The sequence below is a fragment of the Manis pentadactyla genome, chromosome 7, assembly GCF_030020395.1.
Source record: "Manis pentadactyla isolate mManPen7 chromosome 7, mManPen7.hap1, whole genome shotgun sequence".
In the NCBI taxonomy this organism is placed as follows: domain Eukaryota; kingdom Metazoa; phylum Chordata; class Mammalia; order Pholidota; family Manidae; genus Manis; species Manis pentadactyla.
The window spans coordinates 60,851,297-60,874,557 of NC_080025.1; the positions used below are offsets into that span (position 1 = coordinate 60,851,297).

Here is a 23,261-nt window from a genome sequence, read left to right on the forward strand (position 1 = left end):
TTGACGCCCTCCACGGGGCTAACAGGGAAAGTGGTCACATGACTGCAGAGACTTGATTCTTTCATCATCTAAACATAACTAGAAATCAGCAGTTTCATTTTGTAACGCAAAAGACACATTACTAGATAAGATCCACCAGGGAATTCTGGTTTCTCCCTCCACATGTGAGAGCATTATGGAAGAAAGTAATCTTTTAGGCCGTTTCACAGTCGGCAGCCTCTCTAAAGACTAGGAAACATTTTAATAAAACATACAACCCGGTGCCCTAACTTTTCACAGTGATGATTTGCAAATAGAACTGGTTGATTTTTTAAGTGTTTGTAGTCGAGTTTCCCCTTTAGAACTGAAAAACAGAACAGTAACTACATACCATTCTTCTCACAGCAGTAACTTCAAAATTATAAAATACATAGCAATGCAGAATTCAGCTATGAAAATAATGTGGAACTTACTACCTCCTGATTTGTGCACATCAAACAGGATACTTTGTGTGTTGGGACTGAAGAGAAGCAAAGACACCACATGTAACGGAGGAGCACTCAGTGCCTCAAAATGTGACAGGGCCTTCCCTGGTCTGCAGATGTGGCCTGTGCAGGCTCACAGTGCCCCGGACGAAGGTGCTGGTGAGTTCTAAACCATTGCCTGCCCTTATGTGGCAAGCAACAAGAACATGATTTTAAAAGTCCCACTTAGGTGGTGGTTGTTTTTCTTTCTGTTAAGAGTCAGCCCTAGAGCAAGGCCTGGAATTAAGAATATAAATAGACAGCTCCAGATACAGCTCTACAATAGCATGCAAGGTTCTCTTTTTCTTTCTTTCTTTCTCTCTCTTTTTTTTTTTTTGCATTGTGAGCAGGAATCTATATAGATTCTATCCTGTTAAGGAAATAGGTGTCTTCACAAATATGGAACTAGATTCTGACTATCAGTATTCATTGTTGGGAGGTATACATTACAGCTGTATAGAGGGGGTCTAATTCCCCACTGGAAATATCTGGAAGACTCCAGATCAGGATCCAGACCCTGCCCACTACCGTGCTGCTATAGTTCTTCTTTGAAAAAGGTCAAGACTGCATGTGCAGCCTTAGGGAAATATACTACTGCAGATCACCATGGATGTTTTCATTTTTAAAAAGAGATATAGGTTGCAGGGTAAGACTAAACTCAGAGGATGGTGAATGGTATTTCTCTACAGGAGGAGAAGCGGGGATTTGCCATGGATGCAGGTTTGGAGGAGTTTCTCTCTCCAGAGGTAAAGGCATGAGGAGCGGAGAGCAGGGCTAGGAACTGACATGGGTCCGCAAGAAGAGTGGAAGTTTTACTTTAAAGGCTGGGGACTTTTCCTTTGGCCTATGGAGGTGGTCATGCATCATGTACTTTTAATATACTTAATTGAGAAAAAAAGTCATAACATAAAACTCACCATTTTAACTATCTTAAAGTATACAATTCAGTAGTTTTTATTATATTCACAATGTTATGCAACCACCTACTTATAAACACTTTTCCTTTTCCTGTGCTTTAATTCCTCTTAGTTGCCCTAATCCTTCCATAATGTTTCTACCACTTTTACAGCCCTGGGTGGAGATGCGAAGGAAGCCAAAAAATAGGCCAGAAAAGGGAAGTGTACTCCACCCCACAGTCAAGCCATGGCAGATGACAGTGTAAACAGACTTCCTGGGCGGGGGAGGGGGGAGGGGGCAGGGCCTCTGAGGAGCCCACGCCAGGCCCGGTCTAGCTGCAAGCAATGCCCACAGGGAAGCCAGAAGTGGGGGGCCAAAGTGCACAAGCAGGAGGACTGGCTGACAGTGGGGGGCTCAGGGCCGTGGTGACGGTCACCTCTCCTAATACACAACTACACGAGAGGGACACCCACTGGCAGGAGGCTGGGAGTAGATGAGGCAGTTTGGGTTACACAAGGAAGTTATGCTGCAACAAAACATCAACATGGATAGCTGATTCTTGTAATCGGTGGTAATTATGTTCTGTGAAGTCATCACAAACACTGGAGACCGGACAGTGATCACTGTCCCCAGGGGAAATACAAGGAGTGGCTCCTGTGGGCCTCTACTCACATGTCTGTCAACAAACGAATTACCTAACTTTATTTCATGTGTGTTTCTGTTTAAAGATACCTTATTTAATATATACTGTTGATTCATCAGCACTGAACTCACAGCAGTCAACAGCGCTATACACTCAGGTCTGAATGAAGCTTATCTAACACACACACTGATTTTCTCTGTCCCTACTTAGGAACCCCGCACTTAGCCCTCCACTAGCGAGGACCTTAGCAAGATGCTTGGGGGACATTTTAAACAGTGAAATAACCAACCAGAAGCCTTCAAATGAGCAAAACATGGCACTAAAAAGACCAGGAACACGGTATTTGTTTATAATATGAGGACTGCATCGAGAAGGCAGCGTCCCCTCTCCTTACCTCAGCTGGAACATGTACATTGGGTGACAGACTTTTCACTGCTTTGCACATGTCTGCAAATGCCTGTGAAAATGCCACGAGTATTGATTTTGGAGTTACAAATAAATTTTAGTGAGTAGTAGAATTAGCAAATTCAGAATGTCTAATTAATGGTGACTCTATCTAGTCCACTTGCATTATAGGCACAGCACTTCTGCATTAATTCAAGGAATTGATAAAGTCAGGGATAAAGTCATATTAAGTTAATTAATTACCTATATGAATACAGTAAAAAGCCATTTTTGAGCTTACCTTAGATACGTTTTGACAATCAGTATTTATCATGTAAAAACATTACATTACTATCAGACAAACCATCATAAAATGGACGCAGAGGAGCGAGGTTTGACTTTTGATTTCCATGTTTGCAAAGGAAAAGCTCATAATTTCAGCCATACCCACATACCAGGTTGCTTTGAGGATTAAATGTGACCATGTGAGGGAAAGCACATTGTAAACACATTGCCTGTAGGTTCCATGCCTTCTGATGAATGAGGTAAGTGATAAAGGATACGGTCACTTACCTGTACCCAAATATAGCCATCCACTGCTTTTAGAACTTTCACATTGTTAATGGGGTGGATTTCGACCAGCAAAGTTAAGCACTTTGATCCTACAAAGTAAAGGTGATTTTTACTAATGAAAACCAGAACATCACCCATTGTCCGAATGTCCACATAGGTCTGAACTTTGAAAATGTAAACGTGCTGCCCATTGGATTAGCTATTCCACAAAGATAAGTAATTTTCTCAAAAATGACTATGACTTCTCTTAATACCCCAAATACAGAAAGCATCATAAAGGAGAAGTCAATGTGCATGGAGTGGGGAGCACATTCTTGCCCATTCCTCTGCCACTTTCAGCAGAGCTTTACCGTCCCTCTTGGTTCTGAGTCTAAGCAAACACAGCTCCACTCAGCAACACTCCAATTCTGCAGCACAGTGGCAAATATTGCTTGTGCACCACAGTATAAGATACTTCCGCTGCATGAGCCTGTCACGGTGAACAGTACCCATCAGTAGGACAGGCCGTGGCTCCTCCTCAGGAATGGTGGTGGAGCTGCACCGGTGACCCACTTATTTCCTCAGTGCAACATCTGTGCAAACGTCATGACAGAATAGCAATCAGGAGCAAATCCTTGGACACGGGCTAGCATGGGATCAACACGGTTAACCAAAGTTAGGCCAAAAGTTCTCCTCTGCCAAGATCAAATGTCAGAAAAGAAGTTGCCTTACATTTGAGGTCCTAAAGAGACTAATATGTTCAGGTGCTTTCTCAATGACTTTATTTTGAATAATCATGTACAATTTAGGGGATGGCACAGCAGCCTGGAATTGAATCAGTGCCAGTTTTCACTATTTAAGAAGGTGACCTGACAGCACTGCTTAATTTTCTTTTTAAGTCAAAAAAAGGAAAAAAATTTCTGGGATATAACCTCACAATTGCAAGAACTGGCTATCTCTGTATCTCTGCCTTCTAAAAATTACTGAAAATATTGAGTGAGTTACTATGTGTAATCAAAACTATACAATGATAGAATAATGAAGGCCAAATGTTGTTTGGTCAATGGGTATTTGTAGCTTAGGATAAAAATCCCAATGACAGGATCATACACCAATCCAAAGGGCTGTGTTTTAATAACTGGGAGAGAGGTAAAGGTGAGATGCTTTGGGAATTTGTTTCATGACTCAAAAAATGGCTCTGGGAATAAGAAAGGCATTGGTGCCAAAGAAACTTATGAAGAAAAACAAAGTAGAAATGTTTTGTAAACTGTGAGAATGATTAAAAAAACAACTTTCCTTATTCTGTTATTGTAAGTGTACATGACTAAATTAAGTAGTATAAGCTGACCCTTGACTGTTACCTCTCTCACCCTAAAAGCTTATCAATTCCAATTGGAAAAAAAGCAAAAGTGTTTTGGGGGGCAGGCAGGAAAAATAAGATCTCACCTTTTATTTGGCCTTTTTGGCAGTGAATTTGTACCCAAATGAGATAACCAGCTATTGGCTAAATTCACATGCCTCTAAAATGGAACATGATTTTCAAGGGTACAAACCATCTTCCTACTCAAATTTTCCCCTTTAGGGCAACCTAGACACTTAATGTAATTAGTATAATTACATTAATGAGAAAAGTAATCACGTAAACAGGATTTCTCTCTATAATATACCCTGTGCTTTCATAGTGCATAGGAAGTACACTGGCTTAGGGATTCTAGAGAGATTAGTTCTACTTTAAACTCCACTATGAAGCTTCCTTTTCAGCAAATCACAAAGCTTTCCTAGGCCTCAGTGCTTTGTTACTAAAAAAATAAAATAAAATGAAAACTACAGAATCAGATCATTTCTACAACCACTTTCTGCTATAAAATCCCACAGTTCCATGAAGTTGTCCTAGGAATTTAGAAGATCCAGACAGCAATGGAGACTGGGAGGGCAGCACTGAAGGATAAGATAGGTCCAGACAGGATGTGGATATTGCAGGAAGTAGAGGCAGCAGGATCGAAATGGACAGCAGGGCTGCACCTTGAAGGCATTATGCTAAGTGAAGTAAGTCAGACAAAGATAAATACCACGTGATCTCTCTTATATATAGAACTTAAAACAAACACAAAGAAACAACAAAAAAAAGAGCTCATAGGTACAGAGAACTGATTGGTGGTTGCAAGAGGTAGGGGGTGGAAGAAATGGGTGAGCTGTTTCTGTTGTTTTTAGTTTAAATAAACTGAATATTAATTTTAAAAAAAAGCACAGGGATAGGGCATGGCATGGGGAGGGTGGACAGTGGCCAGGTGAAGGCATGCTGTGGGACGCTAACAGGGTTGGAGAGGTCCAGTAGGGCCTGTTCTGAGCCGCTCTGGTCATTAGTGCCCTGGGACCAAACCACAGCCTCAACTGTCTACAAGGGTGCGTGGAGCACTGGAGAATCTCAGCAGAAGTGGAGTCCCACACCCTGTGGTTGCCCCAATTGCTGCCTGAAGGGGATCTTCTGTGCCTTGGGGAAAATCTAACTCCACACTGGAGGTGAAGGGACAGCTAGATTCTTCCTATGGAAGGCCACTTTCTTAATAAAACAACTCGGTTATAACCACAGCCAAGAAGAGATACTCTGCTGATAAAAATTCTGTTGTAAAGTTTGTGGACCAAGGAACCCTATCTTGTTCATATGAAAGATATTACAGTTTGTCTCATTTGCAATTGAAAAATCTCATGATAAGCAACTGAGTGTTAAACAACAGCTGGAGGCAAACTACATTTTATAATTAAATGGCGTATCAGGTCATCCATAGACAGATAAAATAAGCCTTTCCAAAATATTTGTTCAAAGCACAAAGTGCCTTCTGGTCACATCACTTCTGAAATCCTAACTGAGCAAAAGGCTTCCTCCAGTCTCCATGATTTGTCTGCACCTCATGTGTGTTGGCCTCTGGCCTCAGTTCCTACCATCCTGCCCTTTGTTCACTCCCCTCCAGCCTCACTGACCTCCTCAGTGTCCCTGAATAGCAAGTCTACCAACTACTCTCTGGCCTCAGGGCCTTTTATGCTGGCTGTTCACTGTGCCAGAAAAGGGCATTCCTCATAGCCATGGGCTTGCTCTCTCCCTTCCTTCATTTCTGTTTAAACATTCTTCTAATAGTGGTTCCTGGGATCATCCCTCAAGTAAACTAATTGCACTCAAACACGTGCATCAGTATCCACTTAAGGGAAACCCAAACTAGGACAAGACATTATCTCAGGGGTCAGGATCACAATAGCCATGAGAGGTTGGCCTGGTGGGGTGGGGAGAATGAGGCAGGGAAGAACATGCCAGGAATCATCCTGTTAGTGACCCGCTGGGGACTGCAGCTGCATGGTGTACACCTGAATCACCCATGTTAGGGCTGGAAGGGGCAGTATTTGTCCTCTTCAGCTCCTTGCCCCCCACTACTCAGGGCTTACCCTGTAGGGAATCCTTTCTAACTGTACTCCAGGTGGTACACATGCAGGAGAACAGGGAGTTTCCCAAGGGCTTTGAGCCAAAAGCAAGAAATAGGCAGAGCAGCTGAGGCACTGTCTGTCCACTTACAATTGGGTTCTCACTGCCGTGGCTGGCATAAAGGTGAGCTCAGAAGATACAGAGTATGAGATATCCAGAAAAATTATTAACAATGTTTATTCTAATATTTTTAAAGATGTGTACAGATAACTGCACTAGAGGGGTATCCAACTTTCAACTGAATAAGCATACCTGAATAGGATTTAATGCTGTAGCAAATATATACAATAAAAGTAGTCTGAAAGTACATTTTATAATACACATGATCGCCACTGTTCTGCATGACAATCAGGCATAGGTGGCAGACCTCATGTAAAGGTTACACTGGCTTTACTAGCATAATAAAGAATTCCTAAGGCTAAAAGGCTTAAAGCTCAGGGAGAACTGGTAGGCACACGTTGCTAATCCCAAGTTCTGGATCGATGTCCAGCCTCACTGACTGGGAGGAACACAAGCAACTGGGCCTTCCTCTTTTTGGATAAAGGAATTTATTGCCCCAGTAGGTCGGGGTGATATCCTGGTTTTGCCCACAACTTTGTTACAGAGGTCAGGACACCAACATCTGAGACCCTATTTCTCTAAAGCTAGTCCAGAACCATCCCACCTGGAGTGAGCATCGCACCCAGTTCTAAGAGGAGCAGAGGATGCTAAGAGGAGGACACGGCACAGAGATGGAAGATAGCTGTTGTGGTTCTCGGTAACACGTGCCGACAGGGAAGGTAAGGAGTAACATAGAAGTCTCTCCGAGAAAGCCACCTGCCCACCAACACCTCCCATAATCTCTTCCTCTGAGGTCCCTGGGAAGGTCCCATCCAGGGTTCCCTTGCCACTCTCAGCAGGACTGCCTCACGAGCTTCCTGTGGAAAGTGTGCACAAAGGGTTTTTCCACCACATGTGACTGTGGAGAATCTGAGTGGTGACCATGTGAACAAAGGAAGGAGTCTAAGTGCCGAATAAACAGAACAGATAGAAAGCACTCGGGATGGGAACAGTAAGGGACTGGAATGAGATCTACTAGACCAAGGGTTGAAAACCAGTAGTCCAGGGGCTGGATTCAGTCCTACGTGGTTATCATTGACTGAGCAGAATTTTTAAAAAATATCTGAGCCAACATTTAAAAATTAAATTTTTATATAAAAGTCCATAATTTTCTCTGGGTAAAATTTCAAAAGTTGGGCCCCCTGGGCTTACTGCCCCACCTTGACACCAGGACACATGCCCCACGGGGCACTCCCACCCACCCCTGGTCCCTGTGGTCCAGCACGAGGGTAATCACACAGCTCTGGCATGTCACTGTATCCCCAGCATTGTGCGTACACCTGACCCATGGCACTCAGTATTTGTTGAGCTATGGACAGATGGATGATACAGAATGTTAAAAGGTGGGGCGCTGAATCATGTACATAATAAACTTGAAATGGACCTAGGCAAATGAGCAGAACTGATTTTTATTTAGAACTGGTGGACTATTCATAATGTATTTACCAGATATTTTTAAAAATGGTATTCTTGAAAGAATACCAGCCTTTAACACCAGCTTTTGACCATAGGGTTCTGGTGTGTTTATTTAGTCTGAAAGTGCTAATTGTCATTTTAATACTTATGCTATTCACTGTTACTTTCTGTGCTTTCTTATTTACTTGAAAAAATAATTTAGAAAGTTTTTTATGCTTGACATGACCTTTTCCTTTTTGTTCAGAGATAAAGTTATTTGGAAAAATGCTTGAAATTTGACTCAGTGGTTCAGTAAATCTTCATCCATCAATAGGCACTGAAAAGTATAATTTCATTACCTGGTTCAAACTCATTCTTTCTTCCTTCTTTAGTAGATTGAACTAAACTTGCAGCTAATGGAAAAAGAAAAATATTCCATTAGCAAATGATCCATGCAGTCGCTTATTACAGTTTACTATTTAATACTTGAAACAAGTGAGAGCTCAAAGGATCTGTCAGTGGATGATGAAGGTAAAATATAAAGCTTCCTTTTTTGTAGGTAGACTCTACAGATTCTTTATTTCAACTCTAATCTCCCAAGAGCATCTCTTTTCAGAAAATCATTGTTGTAGAACAATCAAATATTGTAAAAATGCAATACTTCAGAACTCAAAAAATGTACTCAGTTCTTGACACGTAGCAATGAGAGTTCAACTTACCAAGCAAAGTTCTCTCGCTGTTGACAGAGCAACTGACAACTTTCAAGTCTTTCTCAAATGTATAGAGATGCTATTAAAACAAAATTATGTTTTAATTCAGAATTTCATATTAAATAGTTTTATGAATACAAATTCCCATCTAGCTCTCTACCAAGTATCACTGTGGCAAAATATTTTGGTAAAGAACCATTAATGCATCAGTTTATCCATACTGGGAAGTTTCTAATTATTTTTTAAGAAACAAATCTGCTACTGTAGGCTGTGTTTCATACCAATCCCTAATTGTGAGGCAATGTAGTACAGTGGTTAAGAGCACAGACTTTGGAACTAAGGAAGAACCAGGTTGAAATCCTGGCTCTGCTACTTGCTCTGTGACTATTCAACCTCTCTTCTGCCTAGAACAATAGGAATTATAATACCTACTTCCCAAGATCTGGATTAGGTGAGATAACCCATAAAAAGTATTTATTGCAATGTCTGCCACACATAATAAGCATTTGACTGCTAACAATTCTAAGTATCGAGGCAAGTGAAGTTTCAATCAAATTATATAACTATGACATCATGAACCATCTCTAAGAGTGTCACAAGGGCATCCTCATAGGACTGATTGAGAGCATTGGCAAAATTATCTATCTTTATTTAAACTATTTTTTTTCTCTTACATCTTGTTTGAGATGTTGCAAGATTCCATTTCCTTGAATATTAAAGAAAATGAAAATGGCCATGCAGAAGGAGGATGTGATGTGCAGATTGAGGAACTGGAAGCAATCAGAGTTACATTAGGCAAACTCTCTGCAAATAAACCCAGAGGGTAAGGAAAGGCAGTCTTAGACGTCAGGAGACAGGCTGAGAGAAACAGTGGGAAACAGAAGCATTAAGGTTATTAGTGCCTGCAGATTAAAAAAGCACTAAGAACACACTGGAATCCTAGGCCAAAAGTTGATGAAAAATGTTGGGAAGTCAAGAAACACTTTCAGAGAACATGTTTTAAATTAGAGTGTGAATGTGAGTTAATAAGAAGGCTCTGAAGTCATGTGAAAAGTTTTGTTTTCCTTTGACTCTTGCTCTCACTGAGGGATTCTAACTTATAAATAAGAAGAATTATGGATGTATACACTTAATTTTTAATGTTTTAATCCTTTTAATTATAAAATAACACATGAGCACAGTCTTGGAGTTTAAAACATGCAAACACTACCAAATAAAAAGTCAAAGCTCTCCATTGTGCTCTCCCAATCGCAGATCCCTCGTGTTTGTATTTTGCTCTACAGCCTTCTGGATCTTTAAAAATCAGAGTTGTTAATATATATTTATGCACATACATTGCCTAGTTTTCTTGTTAAGTTTTTTAAAAACATAGATGGAATGTATTATTCTGGCAACTTGTTTTTTTCATGTAACAAGGTATTTTGGAAAGCCTGTGCCAGTGTACATCCATACACTTTCTGATCTCTTAATAATTGTGAATTGTTTTTACATAGGCACAAAATGACTCCTTCCCATTTGCCCCAAGGATTAAACAAGGCTGTTCCATCAGCCAGTGCCTTACATGAGTGGTTTAAGAAAAGGAGGCTGAGTTCTACACGTGGATCGTTTGGAAGGAACAAGAAGCAAGGTGAGCGGAGGTTAAGCAGAAGCAGGTCTCAGGGCTAGAGGTTGGTCATGAGCTCCTCGGCTTCTGGGGGCGGAGGGGAGGCACTGAGGACCGCCTTGGACCTCCTGCGTTTCTACAGAACACTGGATGACTGGTTTGAGGCAATTTTGCCTAAATCTCAAAAGACTGAGAGACTTCAGTCAACAGTTTGTTCTAAGAGTCCTTGTGCTTTTTTTTTTTTAGACAGTGGTGCCAAAGACAGAGATGGCAAAAGAGAGAAGACAAATAAATAAATACTAAATCTTTAGGAAATGAAATGAGAATTTGTATCTCTTATGGTGATTTTTACCTCATTTTGTCTGGTTTGGCAATCATATAATCCAAAGAAGACATTTCCCTTATCATCCTAAAAAAAATTAACCAGGTGTTTATTAAATGCCGTTGGTCAGGAAGTTAGGATGTTACTAGTTTTAAAACAAACCCACAATAATTAGCCAATATTAGCGACAAGAACTCTACAGGTGGCTTGCTGTGCTGTCAGAAGGGCCTGAACCTTGTTTCAGCTCGTCATACAGGCCCGAAGACCGAAATGGATTAAGTGTACACAGCTCGGTGAATGTGGGGGACCCTGTCTACTAGGACTGAGCATAGTGAAGCAGGGAATCATTTTGTTCTTCCATTTGTTTCTTCAAGAGAATATATATGATAGATACTGGGAGAGGCTAGAACAAGTCCATGATATTTATTTACTTTTTGAATCATACAATTCTTTAAATGCAACACACTTACAGATACAACTTAAAAATAACTTTTTAAGCAAAAAAAGTACAATAATACAGCTGTACAAACCAAATGAGCCACTGAAATCATTCTCTCATGTTTCCCTACTGTAGTAAACTTATCAGTAAAGTTAAATGTCTTTCCTTAGAATGCTTAATATTGAAAACACCATTGTTCAATAATAATTCCTCAACAATCTGAGTATATCTGAGTCTGGACAGATGTAACAGATGTAGAGTAATCATATTTAATATTTTCCCACAGATAAAAATGTAACATATTAACTAGGTTTAGATCTTTTACTTGTCACTTTTCCTCTAGAAAAGGGAACTGATCATTTATTCAAAATACTTCAACACTATGTCAGACATTGTGTACAGTTTTGTCTTATTAAAAAAAGAAATTTTATGAGACTGAATTTCAATCACCCTCTTCAATCTTAAAAATTAAAAAAAGTCTTATGTTAAAGGTTATACCCTACAAGTCTTATTCATTACCCCTCAATAAGATAAAGCATAAGATCCTGTAAAAACAGAATATAAGTGATTGAAATAGTAAATTCTACATTATGTGTATTTTACAACAAATAAAAGAGAGGATATAGACATACCTTATAGGTATAAATAATATTTCCATTTCTTTCAACATTTAGTACACGTAAGCTTTCATAATTATTTTCTAAAACACCTGAAACAATAAGGTAATGATAGCAAGTTAATTTTTAGCAGATGTTTAAAACATACCTGACAAATATAGTATCAGTGAAAATCCAAGTACAAAAGAATACAAACTGATGAGCCCACTACAAAGAGTCTAAAAACAGGCAAAGCTAATCTATTATACTAGTCAAAATAGTAGTGACTTTTAGGACCAAGGCAAGGAGTAGTGATTGGGAGGTATCCCAAGAGAGCCTTCTAAGGTGCTTCTGATGTATTGACTGGGTGTACTGATACGCCCATTTTGCAATAATTTAATGAATGTACTCTTGTAGTGTGCCGCACGTTTTCATTGGGTGACATGAGAGAACAAAAAATACAGACATCACAGACAGACAGACAATGGCTGCAGTGTTGTCTGTGTTATTTGTTCTCTCATGTCACCCAAAGAAAACGTGCAGCACACTACATACTCTTGACCTGTATACTTTTTCATGTGCATGTTATACCTCAATACCTTTTAAATACCTATTTGTTTTTGTTTCATGTATTTTGAGATACATTATTTATTAGGGGCATAAAATTTTAGAATTGTGATAGCTTCCCGGGGAACTAACTTGTTAGGAACTCAGCAGAGCTACAGGTGTCCAGAGCAGTACATAAAAGCAATAAGCTAAAAAATGCCATCAACAGTCAGGCCTTTTATCACCTACTGTGACAGTATAAGCGAGAGGCCAACCTAGAAAAAGCACCAACTTCTCAGGCTATTTCCCCCCTGGAACGGTATGCTGATGGAGGGGTGGTAGGTCAGGGGAGCAGTGGAACCTCTCACTGGGAGGGAGCCCCCCAAAAAGCTCCTGAAGTATTGTGGACCCAGGGACTCAAGAGAAGGACAGTAAGAAGGGCTGAGAGTGGAAAAGTACTGAGTCAAGTGGATAAAAAGTACCTTCAAGGTTCCCCTCCCTGACCTGCTAAAGTGGTTTTGGCAGAGGCATCACAGGAGTATGTCTGCTGAAGGCTCCTGAGAAAGAGGCCTCTGGATAAAGGTACCAGGTTGGGGATGCAGCTTGGTAAACTGTGTACAAGATTATACAGGCCAGTCAGGGGCGCCTGAGTCCTGACTGCGACTCCCTTCAGGGACTACAGTGCAGTGGCTGGGCCCCCAGTCTGCTTTGGGGAGGGTAGCTTCGCCCCATGAGCCCTGCCACGTAAGGCTTTTATAATTGCACATGGTTGGGCCTGAAAAATCACACATAGCTTTTTAACCAGGATCTGGACTACTCAACTCTTTCATCCTTATAGTGTCCTTTATCTTTAATAATTTTTTTTACTTTTAAATCTACTTTGCTAAAAGTAGAGCAGTATAGCTACATCAGCTTCCTTTTGGTTAGTACTTACATTATATAACTTTTTCTCACCTTTTATTATTAATCTTCCTGTAACATCAAATATTTAAGATACATGTCTTAAAAGCAGGATCCTTTCATTAGTGTATGTAGCCCATTTAATGTAATTATTGATATATTTGGTTTATATCAATCACATTACTATTTATTTTCTATGTCACTCAACTGTTTTACTCTTTTCTTGCTCTCTTCTGGATTTTATACTTCATCCATTTCAGCCAGTTATGTTTTCCTTTGCTATTTTTTTATGAGTTACCCTAAAGATTACAGCATGAACTCTTAATAGGTTTTAATATTCTGCAGTGCCAAGAAATGTGAAGCAATCAAAACTCTCATTCACCACTAATGGGAGCGTAAATTGAAAAACTGGTAGCATCTAATAGAGCTGGTCATAAATGGCTCAACAATTGCACTTATATATGTATCCCAACAGAAATACATGCATATTTTGGCAAATGACACGTATAATGTCTATAGCACTATGCATAGTAACAGCCAAAACCAGAAACCCAGAATATCCATCAAGCAAAGAAGGAATAAATTGTGGTATATCCAAACAACAGAATACTGTACAACAATAAGAACAAATTAACTTTTTATAACACACAACATAAATAATTAAGCAAAAGAAACCCAGATTCTCCCACCTCCACAAAAGAGTGCAAATTGTATGATTTAATTTACATGCAAGTTTAAAAAACAGGCAAAATGAATCTATGGTGCTGGATGAGTGACTTCTGTAAAGGAGCAGACTTTGGGATTCTATTAATGTCTTTCCTGTTCCAAGTGCAAGTTACATGGGTGTGTTCCACTTTGTGAAAATTAACTGTGCACTTATGATTGTGTACATTTCTGTATGAAGGCCATATTTTGATGAAGGATTTAATGATCCTTCATCCTTTACACAAATCATTTAACTAGTAAATTACCATCTTTATTCTTCTAAAATTTTAGGGTATTTCCCTCAATTCTACAGTTAAAGGATTTAAACACTGGTAGACACAGCATTGATAATTATCATCATTAATTAGAGAGAAATACGCTATACTCCCAATTTCCTCAAAATTAGATTGCCTAAGCTTGATTCATTTTCCCTATATATGAATAGTGTTTTCAAATGTTAAAATATTATATTGATTATGACAAGTTCCAATATCCAGACAAAACATATTCACTATATCCTATAACTCAGAGCAGACTTCAGTTTGTATTCCAGATTAAAAACGGAAAAAAAATAGGCTAAACAAAAAAGGACCACTGGTAACCTGGCCCCTGTGTTGGAGCTGGTGAAGGGAAACATTTACAGAGATAAAAAGCAGGTTTCATTGAGAATTAGGAATCAGGACCCTGAGATCTTTCTTCCCCACTCCTCACAGGCAAAAGCTTCCTGGATCTTCTGGGGGGCAGGGCAAAGGAAGAGGAGATGCATACTTTTCAATATATATTGAGCTGTCAGATACACTTCCCACTGATTTAAAAAAAAAGGATAATCATTTGGTCTCTGAGGAGAATAAAATGAATCAATTATCTTACAGCCAATTAGCACTTCACAATTTACAGAGTTTTCATTTCTAGCACATCTAGACTGTAAGGTATCACAGGCCTATTGTACTATATAACAATGGAGTTTCAGTGAGGTTAAGATACTTGGCCAGTACCATATATCAAAAAAGTGGACCAGTTTAATCTCAAACCTAGAAAAAGGTAAACAGAATGAACGAAGTTTCCCCGTATCAAACTTACAACGGGAAAATGGATAATTACTGAAAAATCCTTTCAATATTTTTGGCATCTAAAGAGGATTTCAGTGAGTTTCCTTTTCATCCTGCACATGCCTGAAAACTTCTGGAATGCAATGTGTCAATATTTTGAGAAGTACGTTTTTCTTTCAAGATTATAAGGATGTTGGGAGATCTCTCAAAAGTACACTTAAAAGGTTTCAGCTAGGATAAGAAACTCCTTTACAAGAAAAAATTATGCTAAGAAAATCCAATTTCCTTGTAAAAGCACATCCATTTTCAAATCACTAAAAAAATTAAGAAAAAAATATCCCCCAACAAGTGCAGATTACAACAAATGATATATGCTTATTCCATTAAACCAGTGGTGCTCAACTCTAGCTGTGCATTAGAATCACCAAGGGAATCCAAGCCCTACTTTAGAATCACCAAGGGAGTCCAAGCCCTACCCGAAATACTCTGATGTTATTGGGATGATGAGCAACTCAGTCACTGGTACATATTTATATTATATATTAAACAATATATTCACCAGATGGCATAACCAAGAGCAGTTTATAAAGCAACTATGGTAGACAGAATTAAAATAAATGATCAAAATAATGCCTTTGTGGGTCTGTTAAGTAGTAATTGCAGTCTTAAATAATCCATGTAATCCTGTACATGGTTCTCATCTCAAGAACATTTGAATTAGACAAATTTGGCAATGTTGGAAATCCAGAGACCAATGTCTCACCACACACTATTAACCCATCAGCCCTTCCTCCCCAGATTAATTGCTCATGTCTTAGACACACCCTTTAAAAAGAAGTCTTCAGGAGCCTTTTGCTTATTCATTCTGACTCTTCTTCCAGTAGCTTATTACTGGAAAGTCCAGAGGAGGAAGTTTAGCATTCAAATGAGGAAATGTGGTTTAATGTTACAGTTCTGTGTACTGAGAGCTCATGAAGAAAAAATGCAACATTTTGATAGGTGAGATACTTGCATAAGTGAATGTATTACAGAAAAGGAATGCACCCAGATATTAAGGGTGTTGGCAAGTCACAGCTCCTGTAAAATTAAGCTGGTTGGCCAGATATTCTCATCCATTTCAATCCATTCTTTGCCAAACACAAGTGAATTCACTTTACAGGAAGATGTCTGCCAAATGTGTAAACTATATTCCCAACTGCTATGAGACAAAAGTCTAATAAAAGTATTTCTTGCCTTTCTAGTGACTAGACTAGGGTGGGGGGCCAGGGGCAGTCTCACAGCCTTATACAAAGATTTGAACTTGTTCCTAAAATATAGATCAAGTGGTACTAATATAATTATACCTATGACATTTCTATTCTGAAAATAATTCACATAAATCCTCAGGCTCAACAAGAAGAGCAAATATAATTTCTAAATTTATGAAGTAAACATCATGTGATTTGTATTTCATGTCCTCAATAAAATGAGAAAAAGCAAGGATGGGGTGATGGGTTAAGCAATAAAAAGAGATGAGAATTAGACAAGGAGACTAGGAAAGTAGGGGAAGAAGTGAGAACAAAGGACAGCAGCCAAGGGAAAGGGAAACAATAAATGGAAACAGTGCGACTAAGCCAATCCCCGGATCCCTGAATCTGGGTGTTTACAGAAGGCAGCAACAAAAAAACATCATTACTTTTGAATCAGTAACCTGGTAAAATATGTTATTTCCCTGGCCAACATGAATAATTGCAATATTTGAAAGATGAATCAATCTGGTATATCATAAATCTAAGACTAATCAGACAAAAAAACTTACAGTCATTCTGGTCTTAAGTATACATAACATTTAAACAACTTATATCACTGACATCGTTTCAGTTTCTTGAAAATGTGACACACCCCAACAGGGAATTAAGCATTGAATATGAAAATTAATATATAAAATCTATTGTATTGCTATATACCAGTAATATAACATGTCATGTTTTTAAAAGTGCCATTTATGAGAGCAACCAAAAATAACTACAGCCCAGGACTAAAACTGACAAAAGTGCGCAGAACATTCATGGAGGAAGTCTAAGATTTATTAAAACTCATTGGGAGCTAAATATAAATAGCAAGCTACACTTTGTTCATAGTTGGGAAGATTTAATATTGTGAAGATGACAATTCTTCCCAAGCTGCTCTATAGATCCAATGCAACTTAAATAAAAATTCCAAAAGACTTTTTGGTGAAATCTTACCGACTGGTTCCAAAATACATATATGAATAGGCATATGTATATGAGATGGTCCTGAAGACAACTGAGGTGAGGAGACTTATTCTCTTAGGTACCAAGACTTATCATAAAGATATCTATTAAGATGGTTCCATCTTAAATTGAGCAAAGGAACAAAATTAAGAACCCAGAAAAGGAGACCTACACACATATGGAAAATGGATGTGTGACCAAAGTATCTTTGCTGTCAGTGTGATACTAGACCAACTAGCTATTGATACAGAAAACCAATATAATTTATAAAAGAATACTTTAACACATGTAAGTTATAAATAATTTAAAAAACATGTATCTATCACCCAGCTTAAAAATAGAATATCAAGACTTTTGGAAGCTCTCATGTCCCCCATCTGATTCATACATCATGTCAAACACAAAAACTAATTCTAGGTGGAGTAAAAACAAAATGCAAAGAGCAAAGCTATAAACCTTTTAGAAGTTAATGTAAGAATGTCTTTATGGCTTCTAAATTGGGGATAATTTCTTTAAAATATCAAAAAAAGCACAAACTATAAAGGAAAAGACTCATAAATTAGACTCCATTAAAATTAAGAACTCTTGTTTATCAAAGGCACTATCAGAAATTGAAAACAACAACAGATTGAGAGAAAATATTTGCAACACAGACGACGGACAAAGGACTAGAATTCAGAATACATAAAGAACACCTCACCACTAATATGGAAACAAGCATATTAGAAAAATGGACAAAAGATGAACAGACATCTCACAGAAGGGAAAAGTCAAATGGCCAATCAATACAGAGACATGCACAATGTCAGACCACAATGAAATAACATTTAGACCACCAGTTTGGCAAAATAATAAGAATCTGGACATATCAAGCACTTGTGAAGATATAGTACCAAAACCAAAAACATTTCTACACCTCAAGTGAGGGTGTTAATAAGTACAACTACTTTGGAAAACAATTTAGCACTACCCAGGAAAAGTAAAGATACATATAGCCTCTAACTTGGCAACTCCACTGTTAGACATCCATCCTAGAGAAGTCCGTGTGTGTGTACCAGGAGACATGCACAAGGTCAATAAAAACACTGACTGTAATAACAACGCCCCCAGAAACCTCCCAAATGTCACCAGGGGAAAAGGATAAGTAAAGTTAGGTTCCCTAGGAAGCACCCTGAGACATTTAGTATCCAAGGTGTTTAACCAGGAATTGCCTAGTTAAGTGGAATTAACATCTGTAGGAGGAAGGTGAGGGAAGTAGAACCCGGCAGGGGGAGAAGTCAAGCTGTAAATGCAGGCCCAGTAGCCTCACTGACCTTGGGGTCCCCATTGGAGAAGCTCTAGAACTGAAATGGTTGTCCCATGTTGAGTCAAAATGGCTAGGTCTTTAGATCCCCATCTCAAGCCCTAATTAGATGTGGGCCACGCCCAAAGGCCATTTAGTTGGACAAGGCAGCTTGCAGCTGGGCAGTCCCTGGAGGGGCGCACGTGAAGACCATCTGCTGATCACACTCGCAGCACCTGGGACAAGCCCTCCTAAGGAAGGAAGATCTAAGTGGTGCACCTCCATGTCCACCACATTGTTGTATATTCACACAATGGAATACCACACAGTAGTGAGCTTAATTCCCTAGAGCTACAGCAGTCAGGATGAAGTCCACAATATTGAGAAGGGGCAAAAGCAAAAAGAATGCATATTCTTTCATTTACTTAAAAGTTCACAAACAAGCAAAATGAAATAATATTTTGCCTAGGGAGACTGTACATATGGATTAAAAGTACAAATAAGATCAGAGGAATGCTAAAATATAAAAGTTTAAATGGCTCTTACCTCCAGGTGAGAAAGAGGAATAGAATCAGATAAGGAGACCCAAGAGCCTTCCAAAGTTTTGACATTGTTCTATTTTTTTTAAGGAGGTACGCAGTTTGGTTTTCTGTTTTGTTTAAATAGCATACGTGTGTTTAAACATACTTGTATGTAATTGTTTTCATTTTTAGAAGAACAAATCTTTCCTGCATTTATTTTAGAAGAGTCCGTCTTCCCAAAATTCAACCCCAAACAAGGAGAGCAGATGCAGTAACCAAATCTGGCCTCCTTATTATCTGCAGGTTAACTAAAATGCTGTCCAATGGGGACAAATTTCCATGGCTGACTTAGCCCAGCTCCGTGGCTATTTTACCAGGAATATGTCATATTTCATGAGTATTTCTTAGCACCACTAAAAAATCTTCAATTATATTTGTTGATGGAAAAGTATTAAGACTTCAAATTTAGATAGCAAGTGTGCAGAGGAGACATTACAATGGTATAATTATTTATAATTTACATTTGAAAAGCTGAGAGTTTGAAAGGAAAGTAATTTGCACAAACATGTGGAGTAATAGCTGTGCTGGAAATAAAATTGAATCCCAGATTCCCCTGCCAGCACTACAAATTAAAGTAGATGAGGAATTAACTTGCGGTTGTTTTGAGCTCATGGGGGTGACTATCAGACGTAACAGTTTCTTTTCCTGTAACAGGGCTAATATCTTGCGAAGGTGCTCTGGAAGAGCAAAAATGTTACTGATACCAGAAAAGGCTGGTTTTTCTATTAGGTTTACCTTCTGAGGACCCAAAGTTATCTGTTGCTTAGAGGAATATCAATAAACAAGTTTTTATTTCTTCACAGATAAATGAAAGACACAAGGCAGCCAAAATTTAACTGGCTCACACACAGCTTTTCCAGTAGAACACACATTAGTGAAACGTAAGACCGTGGCATTTCACACTTATCTAACTCCTCATTTGCAGACACCTGCCATTCAGCTGTATAAGGTGAAAGTTCAGATAAAAGGCTCCTTAGTGGGGGAGAGCAGATTTGGAGCTGTCTGCTGTATTTTAAAGACTTAAAGCTGCAAAAACTCTTTAGACATTCAGAAGACTTAAAATTTTACCCCCAAAAATGAAGCTGTTCTAATAATGTCAGTAACTGACAATAAACCTCTCTTAAAGAAGAAGAAAAAGAAGAAGGAACATGGGAAATCACAGTTCCCCTTCTGTAAAGTTTTGATTGATCAGTGCTAAGATGGCTCAAAAGTCACTTTTCACTCCCTCAACACAATCAAAACCAATGATTTTTGTGACAGATGAGAACCAAAGCCTCAAAGCCAGCAATGTCCCCCGGTTCACCCTGAGGAAGTTGGGCGGGACAGCTGAGAATCGCTGCGTGTCCCTTCGGGGGTCTGGCCCGCACAGGTACGCGCGTGCTCTGGGTGGGGGCGGCTGGCCCGGGCTTCTCTGCTAACAGCCGGCGGTCGGTCCGCTGCTCACAGCCTGAGAGCAGACCCCTCCCTCTCGCACTGCACAGCCGAAGCAGCGTGTCCCTTAAATTACGGCCACTGTTCACGCAGAAATACGTCTCACAAACGCGGGGACAAACTGTGCGCTGCCAAGTATAGGACAGTTTTCTCGGAGGCCGCGATTCATCTTTTCCTTCTCACAACGCGAGAACTTCAGGAGCCCTTAGTTTCGGCTGAGCCCCTTCCCGAGGAGGTGAGGTGCGGACGCGGCGTGGAGTACGACCCCCTCCCGCTCCCCGCAGCTCCGGGCAGCCGCTCCTCCAGCCCTGGCCCGCGGAGAGGATGCTGCGGGTGCCGCTGGGGTCCCCGCCTCCCTGCCGAGGGGGAATTGCTGTAGGCAACAAGGACGCCAGAGCTGCAGGACTCGCGGGAAGCCGCAGCACAGCCCGGCTGCGACCTCGCCCAGCGGCTGCCCCTCCAACCTTCACCCGGTGGCCGGGGGTCCAAAGAGGGAGGCTCACTCCTCCGGCAACAACCTTCACGGCTCGGCACGGGCCTCGGACGGCTCCCTTAGGTCGGGTGGTTGCCCCGCGCCGCCCGCCCAGCTGCGGAGCCCCGAGGTACGCGGGGAGACCCCGCTCGTCGCCCCGCCGGCCCCGCGCCCCGACGCGCGCCTCCAGCACCTGGGCCGCCGCCTCGCGCCCCTGCGCCCGCCGCCTCCGCCCGCTGCGCCCGCAGCCACGCCAGCACGTCCTTGCGGAGATCGAACTCGGCCACCAGACGGAGAGCCATGGCCACCGGGCGGCTCTGCGCCCCGTGCCGCAGGCATTCCCGGCCCTCCGCGCCACCTCGCCTCCCCCCGCGCCCGCTGCCCTTCCTCCCCCGCCTCCCGCGGTGGCCGCTTTCGGTTCTGCCGCCTCCCGGGCCGCGCACCGCCCCCTCCCGGCCCCGGAGCGGCAAGCCGGACCCGCCGGGCTGGGGGAAGGGGACGCAGGCGCGGAGACAGGCCACCCCAGCCCGGCCCCTCTACGCGCACCCTTCGGGCGTAGGACACAGGGGTTGGAGGATTGGGGTCTTAGGGCCATGGGGATGTGGCTAGAGCAACGGCTTCCAAACTACGAGGCACATTAGGTGTGGCGCTGTGCTTTTTCTTTCTTTTTTTTTTTTTAATCCCTTGGTTGAATCTACTGTGCAGCAAAATTTGGAACCACTTGGTTTGCTGGGTCACCTGGGAAGATTCAAGTTCATTCAGGGGCAGAAACAGGCAGCGACTTGAGCCTTTTTCATCCAGCTTCAGGGTGATGGTGTTTTATTAGTAGTTAGGTAGCAGCGGGGAGCATGTGAAGATGATTCCATTTTAAAAGAGACACTGGAGACAATATAACGGGGTAATCGGCTTAACAAAACAGTCCTCACTGGCTGTTGACTGGGCTCCCTACACTGGCTTCCAAAGCTGAATTGTGGAGTATTCCCTATGTGATGAATCTTTAAAGCGTGCTCTCATTCTTCCAGGGTCACCGTCTTGTTGGGTGCCTTATCCCTATCTCTAGCAGTAAATCCAGTGTTTTCTTAATCTTCCCACTCAGTTTGCTTTTCATTACCGCGCAGGCATCATCAGTAAGCTTATTGGTTACTCTGCCAGATCCAACCCATCCTGAACATCAACGCCAAGTAATTAGTCTCCCTAAAACAAAGCCTTCCTCCTGCCCACACGCAGAAGACCTTGAGGTACAGCTAATCACCTCTGCTTTACTTGACCCTTACAGACTTTGCTCTAGAACTTCAGCTCCAGGCTGACCTGATGTCCAGACTTCTTGTGATTCCATGTCCTTCCTCCAAAAAAACCACAAGGTCCTTCCAGTCTGTATCCACAAAGCCTCTCCACAGCTTCAGCCTACAGCGACTTTCCCCAGCCCTGTGCTCCTAGAGAGATATTGCTAGGGAGCCTCATTTGACAATCATACACTACCTTGAGATGTGAGTATTGAATCTTGAGTCTTGGCAAACCACTTTGCCCCTTTGCCTCCTACCAGAGATGAACAGAGCACCTGGAAGGTGCCCAACAGTTTCTAAAGAATGAGTAAATACAGTCACATACTAAAGAACTCTTTGTCATGTTTTCCAAAGTTAGGATCTGAAAACCACCCACACGCATTACAGTCACCTGGGAAGCTGCTTTACAATGCAGACTCCAGGGCTGTAGTCTCGACCTGGGCAAGGCCCAGAAATGTACATTTTAGCAAGAGCCACAGTGATTCTTAGGCTTGCTAAAGGCTGAAAACTACTCTAAGTTAAGGTAAAGGAAACTTATGATTTTTCCCTGGAGACATTTCTCCAGTTGAGACAGTGGATGATTTCAGGTAGGACTTCCCTGCTCACCACCACATACACTGCTCCCGAGTGTAAAGTGCATGAAGATTTAACAGAAACGCTTAATGAGGCTGTTACTATTGATAAGGCATAAAAGGGAAGCCACTGAAGTCAAGGAGCTACTACAATAAATATTCCAGACCACATGAAGCTTATTGCCTTTGTCATTCAGAAACGTCTTCAATTGCCTATTAAAAATTGTTTCTGATATGTTGTATTGAGGTCAACCTCATTTTTGTCAGGCAAGACTGATTTTGTAGTCCTGTCAAGTAGTGAATATATAGAAATTCTCTTCAAAATTAAGTCAAAAGGAATACAGAGAAGGTGAGAAATAATAACCAACATAGCAGAAAGATGTAGCCAAAACCGTGAAGGTGGTATATGAATGGCTGAACTCTGGAGATCATTTGCTAAGGAAAAAGAAGGGTGAATGGTGACTAAGCCGCTTAAAATTTGTGAAGGGTTAAAAGAAGAAGAATGGTGAGGGATTATCCTTCAGCTCCAGACAGACATGGAGACTGGCACATCTTTATTTAAAAAGCTATGTCAATGATGGGTGTGTTGAC

General features: G+C 40.9%; 1 protein-coding gene across 8 annotated transcripts in view; it reads right to left on the reverse strand.

The window, feature by feature from the left end:
• The window catches only part of GSAP (gamma-secretase activating protein), a 76,737-nt gene extending 53,955 nt beyond the window's left edge, over positions 1 to 22,782 (reverse strand). For 2 of the 8 annotated variants that reach the window (XR_005026253.2, XR_005026252.2), the window contains exons 1-6: positions 21,009 to 22,782; positions 11,652 to 11,728; positions 10,611 to 10,667; positions 8,665 to 8,734; positions 8,305 to 8,358; positions 3,001 to 3,089 (exon numbers count right to left, since the gene is read on the reverse strand). Coding sequence is in view for 6 of the 8 variants with exons in the window: in XM_036892477.2 (XP_036748372.2) it covers positions 3,001 to 3,089; positions 8,305 to 8,358; positions 8,665 to 8,734; positions 10,611 to 10,667; positions 11,652 to 11,728; positions 21,009 to 21,117 (456 nt within the window). In the remaining 2 variants the exon portion in view is untranslated. The remainder of the gene's footprint in view (positions 1 to 3,000; positions 3,090 to 8,304; positions 8,359 to 8,664; positions 8,735 to 10,610; positions 10,668 to 11,651; positions 11,729 to 21,008) is intronic. The other 6 variants (XM_036892477.2, XM_036892473.2, XM_036892472.2 and 3 more) reach the window with 5 other exon arrangements.
• Between the last annotated feature and the right edge of the window lie 479 nt (positions 22,783 to 23,261).